Here is a 6,244-nt window from a genome sequence, read left to right as displayed (position 1 = left end):
AAAAAAAAAAAAAAAAAAGAGGAAAAAAGAAAAAAAAAATTCAGCCTTTTTAGTACCGATCTACTTTTTATGTTTCCATAGCTGTGTAATACAGTAATGAGTGGGTTAAGGCATTGTGTCTAGAATGTGTGTGGTGAACCTGTTGGACTTGAATGTAATCATTCCCTAATCTTACTACATAAAGATGAGATTAATATGAGATTAATAACTAGCACCACACCTGTGAGGAGAAGTTCTGGAATGCCTCATCTTGCCTCCAGATAAAACATGTTCCTCCTTCCTTTGTGGCAAATGCAGGAATATTGTCAATGAACAAAATCCTTTTATCAGTCATTCCTGAAAAAGAATTAGAATTTGAAAATCAAAAAATACTCCGATTTTAGAACCTATAACTTGGAAGGCTTACAATGAGGTAAAAACGTAGTGGTGGATTTAAAACTACAAGATACTTTATTCTAGCTGTGCACTAAGTTATACTGTTGTGTATTTGTCATGCAAGAATAACATTTTTAAGAAAACTGATATTGACACATGTATCTTTCTAATTCCTATCTTTGCTTTTGTTGTTTTCTTTTCTCTTTTATTTTTTATAGAGGTGGGATTTCCCTGTTGCCCAGGCTGATCTCAAACTCCTACTTTAGCCTCCCAAAGTGCTGAGATTATAGGTGTGAGCCACAAAGCTCACCCTGTTTTCTTTTTTCTTGAGATAACCTGGAAAAAGATGTCAAGTAGGAATGAGTATGAAATGTTTAGAATAGATGGCAGATAGTTAAGTTAGAATAGTAATGGTGGGAAGCTGAATTGGGAGGATTACTTGAGACAAGAGTTAGAGCCCAGCCTGGGCAACATAGTTAGACCCCCATTGCTAAAAAAAAAAAAAATTGTTTTTCAAGTTAGCTGGGCGTAGTGGTGCACACCTTTAGTCCTAGCTACTCAGGAGGCTAAGGTGGGAGGATCACTTGAGCCCAGGAATTTGAGCTTGCAGTGAGCTACTGTGATTGTACCACTGCATGACAGAGCATGACCCTGTCTCTAAAAAAAAAAAGAATAGTGATGTTGAAACTGAGGTAATGAGGTGCCCCTCCTCAGTGCCCGCCCCCCCAAAAAAATGAGTGGTTATTAACTTTTAACTGTCATCGTGGTACAGCTACCATTTTAAAGGAAGGGTGGCCTTCCCTTAAAAACTTAAAAAAGTCAGGCCAGGCACGGTGTCGAATGCCTATAATCCCAGCACTTTGGGAGGCTGAGGCAGGGTGGATCATGAGATGAGGAGTTCAAGACCAGCCTGGCCAAGATGGTGAAACTTTGTCTCTACTAAAAATACAAAAATTAGGTGAGCCTAGTGGCACACACCTGTAGTTCCAGCTACTCGGGAGGCTGAGGCAGGAGAATTGCTTGAACCCAGGAGGTGGAGGTTGCAGTGAGACAAGGTCGCACCACTGCACTCCAGTCTGGTGACAGAGTGAGAGTCCATCTCAACAACAATAAAAATTACAAAAGTCTTGTGAAGATAAGAGCTTTCTTAGGGGTTCTAGAGTGTTACGTAACTTTTCACTAATTTCTAGGTATCTGGTGACCCATCTCATGGGGGCAGATCTGAACAACATTGTGAAATGTCAGAAGCTTACAGATGACCACGTTCAGTTCCTTATCTACCAAATTCTCCGAGGTCTAAAGGTACAGATAATATAAATAATAATTTTTAAAAATGAATTCTCCCTTTCTCCTCTCCTTTTAGGGCTTAAACAAATAAACAAGCAAACAACTTTTCTTATGGAAAAGTCAAACACACAAAATTACAAGTAAAAGTCATAGTACGATAAACTGCCATATTCACTCATTGACAACAGTTATTATTGACATATGGCCAATTATGTTTCTTTTGTATTTCCCAAGCCCTGGATTATTTTAAAGCAAGTCTAGACATTATATAATACCAGCCATAGATACTTCAGTATGCATATCTAAAAGATAAGGACTCTTCATTCTTACATCTAAACAGTAATTTATTGATGTAATCTAATATCTGGTCAGTGTAATGTTGAGATTTTTTAAAAATCCTCAAGGAAGACTAATTTATTTATTTATTGGAGAGGCAGATAAACAGTATTTTAAAATTAAACCATCTTTGATATTTAGCCGCTTTGAGTCCTGTTGAGCTCCAGAGTACCAACCAGAAAATAGATTAAAAGCTCAAATGAGTGGAGTCAATAGCTGTGGAAATTATAGTTATGGTAAATGTACTCAATACTGATAGTTACTTATGCTAATTTCTAATCTTACTGTTAACACTAATAGTTCTCATTGATTCATGGAAAATATGCAGCAAATATATAATATGACAATAGAAGGTTGGAATAACTTTTTGAGTTTTTTCTCTTTTGCAGTATATACATTCAGCTGACATAATTCACAGGGTATGTATTGTGTCTTTGATTACATTATTTTGGGGAAGTGGGTTGAAGAATGGCATTTAGCCAAGATCCTAATCTAAACTTACTTTAGCCATTGAAATGTTGATTGATTGCAACTTTTCTCTAGGTTTAGACTGATTAAAGAAAGAAGATGTATAGATTTTTTTCTATGTAAGGCTAACGTGGACTAGATTTTGACTGTAGGATGGAGATTGTCTTTTGATAGCTAGATGAAGTCTTTTATGTCTAGTTCCTCATTATTTCCTGTAGGAAGAGAATTGATCATGCATTAGAAAGTTGATCCTGTCTTCTCTGTACTTGTTTCCTAGGACCTAAAACCTAGTAATCTAGCTGTGAATGAAGACTGTGAGCTGAAGGTAAAATAAAGAGACAGTAGCCATTGTTTGCTTTACTTTGAGATTATATGTTTGACTAAGCAGGCAAACTTTCATAGGGAGTAGATTTATGAGCCATGACTATCTGAAATTGATATTGTTTTTATTATCAGAGTTTGAAATTTAAAACATTTCTCAGTAAGCTAAGTGACATCAGAAGTAGCATCACTTGTTTTTATTTTAACATAAAGTTAAATTAGAAATTTAATATATTAATCATAATAAAGGAAGATAATAGTCAAACACCAAGTAAGCAATGCTGAAGAGGTGGTAACTAGATTAAATAGATTTCTAAGAGGAAAAATGGCAGAAACCTATCCACTCAAAATAATTCAAATAAAAGATAAGTGAATTGTTTCTAAAGAGCAAGTAGCTCTAGAACTTGCTTTGTTCCATTTCATTTTTTTAACTTAAAAAAAATTTACATTAAAATGCAACGTTTTGTGTGCAGTTTGGGAAAATTATATATCCACTTAACTGTCACATTTATGATAAAAAACTTTTTTTTTTCTTTTGAGATGGAGTCTTGCTCTGTCGCCTGGTCTGGAGTGCAGTGATTTGATCTCAGCTCACGGCAACCTCCACCTCCCGGGTTCAAGTGATTCTCCTGCCTCAGCTTCCCGAGTAGCTGGGACTACAGGGGCATGCCACTGCACCCAGCTAATTTTGTATTTTTAGTAGAGATAGGGGTTCACCATGTTGGCCAGAATGGTCTCGATCTCCTGACCTTGTGATCTGCCCTCCTTGGCCTCCCAAAGTGCTGGGATTACGGGCATGAGCCACCAGTCCTGGCTAAGAACATTTCTGTTAACTATAAAAAGTCTGTTGTGCTCCTTCCTAGTGAATCCCCACCCCTCCACCCCTAATTCTGGCTCAAGGCGACTATGGATCTGCTTCTAACACTATGATTAGGTTTATCTTTTCTGGAGTTTCATGTACGTGGAATCATATAGTGTGTATTGTTGTGTGTCTAGCCTTTGCTTAGTGTAATGATTCTGTATTGTTGTGTGTATCAATGTTTTTTTCTTTTTTATTGCTAATAGTATTTTGTTTTATGAACATATCAGAATTTTTAAATCTATCCACCTGCTGATGGACATTTGCTTTAGTTTGAGTTTGAGGCTATGTAAAGCAACCGTGAATATTCATGTGCAAACCTTTGTATGGACATAAGTTCTCATTGCGCTTGATTAAATACCAAGGAGTGACATTTTTGTTTTGCTTTTTGTAATTTCAGTTTTTTTAGTTCTCACTGTATGTTTACTATGCACTCTAAGCATGGAGCAGGAAATCTCTTTATAAAAGTGCTGTCTTGTTTTCCTTTTTAAAAAGGCAACAGTTGTTGTTGTCTTCCCCTGCCTGTTTATAAGTCTTAACAGCTTGTCTGTTCCTCTTCTGCCCTTTAGATCCTGGATTTTGGACTGGCTCGGCACACAGATGATGAAATGACAGGCTACGTAGCCACTAGGTGGTATAGGGCTCCTGAGATCATGCTGAACTGGATGCATTACAACCAGACAGGTATTACTTGCACTGGTTATTTAGGGCCTTATTTAATTCTATGTTGGATACATTTGGGATTCTCAGAAGTAGAGATTATAGGAGGGGAAAGAAATATCTTTTCTTCCCTCAGTGATCCTTTTAAAGCCTGCAAGTGAAAATATTTCACTTGCTCAGATGGGGGAGTAGGGTTTTATATACAGCTTCTAAACCTCGTGATTTAGCAATTGGGTTTTTATTTATTTAGATTTTGAATTTATTCTCTGAGTACTTATACCTGAAGACAATGAGTCCATAATTTTAACCCCTCAATATTACTTGGAAGAATCTACCACTCTTTTGCCCCTTTTTGAACAGCTTATTTCTCTTAAGTATGTTTTGACTTACCCCACCTTTGAACAGCCCTTTAGTGGGGCAAAGATCTTAATAAGCTCATTTATTTCTGTAAAAATGAGTATGATTGTTGAGGCTCAGAGGTTTTAAATAGTAATTTGAATATTTCACTCCCAGTAGTGGTTTTATTTGTTGCCAAGTATACTAACAGTGACATTGCATGTACTTTTATTTCTCTTTAATATTGCCAGTTGATATTTGGTCAGTGGGATGCATAATGGCTGAGCTGTTGACTGGAAGAACATTGTTTCCTGGCACAGACCGTATCCTTTAAAAAGTTTTGGATTCTTGTTTCTTATTTGTATTCCAGTGTCCATGGATATATACTCCTTTTACTTATCTCTAGGGAAGGCTCTCCGTTTTTTGCTTTCATAGTCCAGATAATACGTTATGAGGTCTTCCTTCTTACTGAGTAGCTTGCCTTGCCAAGAAAGAGGCTTCAGTTTACTTTCATGAGTTGGAAAAAATTCCTCATAAGCTGAAAAACGCTTCAAATCTGTCGTCTTTTTGCAACAAACCCTTATTAATCATCCCACAGTGGTTCTGAGACCTGAGCATACTCATGAAAAGCTCTGGATCCCAATGACAGGTTTAGTTTACTTATATAAACACTTAATGAGTACAAGATACCCATTTATAATTAAAGGGTGTCTTGCTATTATGTTTGCTTTGTGTATTAAAAAGGCTATATTTGGTACCTGCAATGATATACAGTTTATTTGTTATGTTTGTTGTTTGACAACAAATAGTAAAAGCAAGAAGTGACAAGGTTACCCTGTCATGTGCTTTTTTTTTTTCGCAGCACAACTTTATCTCAGATTGCAGTCAAACCAATTAATTTACTCCCAGACTTACCGTCTAGTTTATGGTTTATTATAGCCCCTTTATTTTAGCTCCTTTTCTATCTGTGGTATGCTTGTTTCATGGTTTAGTAATAATGTCATGAAAATGTGATTTATTGGAACTCTCATCAGTTCTACTTATGGAAGATGTTTAGGTAAGAAAGAATGCTAAAACATTTGTCTAGAATTAGTTTTGGGGATTTTTTTTTTAAATATAATTGAGTTAACTAGCCTCCAAGTGGTTTTGTTTGGGCTACTAGACATGCTACAATTACCTCCGATCTATTATGCCTAGAGATCTAAAAGCCGTTTTAGTCCCTTACCTAAATAAACTCATTGAGTTTATAAACTAGAATGTCAGTTCACTTGCTCACAGTTTGGGATATACTTCTGTAATGACTATGATGTCCATAATACCTACCCCTGTGTTCTATCTTTTGCCACAGAGAATGTACTTTCATTATGAACTGAAAAAAACCTCTTTTCTCAGGTAAAGCTGTTTCTTTCTCTCTGAATGTTACTACATTGATACAGACTCCCTGTACTTCAGGCTCCCTGTACTTAGCTTACCTTATTACTCCCTACCTCTGGATTTTAAGTTAGTTTAATACCTAGTATTTCTCCTTTGTCCTTTGCTCCATTCACCTTATATCTGTTTCTCAGAAATTTGGTGTGTGTGTGTGTGTGTGTGTGTGTGTGT

The 6,244-nt window shown here is 36.4% G+C and overlaps 1 protein-coding gene across 7 annotated transcripts in view; it reads left to right on the top strand.

The window, feature by feature from the left end:
* Window positions 1–6,244, top strand: part of MAPK14 (mitogen-activated protein kinase 14) — an 83,179-nt gene that overhangs the window by 46,745 nt on the left and 30,190 nt on the right. For 6 of the 7 annotated variants that reach the window (XM_017522616.2, XM_017522615.2, XM_017522619.2 and 3 more), the window contains 5 exons: window positions 1,566–1,677; window positions 2,388–2,417; window positions 2,744–2,791; window positions 4,216–4,330; window positions 4,894–4,965. In XM_017522616.2, coding sequence (XP_017378105.1) covers window positions 1,566–1,677; window positions 2,388–2,417; window positions 2,744–2,791; window positions 4,216–4,330; window positions 4,894–4,965 — 377 coding nt within the window. The remainder of the gene's footprint in view (window positions 1–1,565; window positions 1,678–2,387; window positions 2,418–2,743; window positions 2,792–4,215; window positions 4,331–4,893; window positions 4,966–6,244) is intronic. The other variant, XM_017522617.2, reaches the window with a different exon arrangement.

This window comes from Cebus imitator, unplaced genomic scaffold (assembly GCF_001604975.1).
Source record: "Cebus imitator isolate Cc_AM_T3 unplaced genomic scaffold, Cebus_imitator-1.0 Scaffold24, whole genome shotgun sequence".
Lineage (NCBI taxonomy): Eukaryota > Metazoa > Chordata > Mammalia > Primates > Cebidae > Cebus > Cebus imitator.
This window is presented reverse-complemented; position numbering and strand designations above follow the sequence as displayed.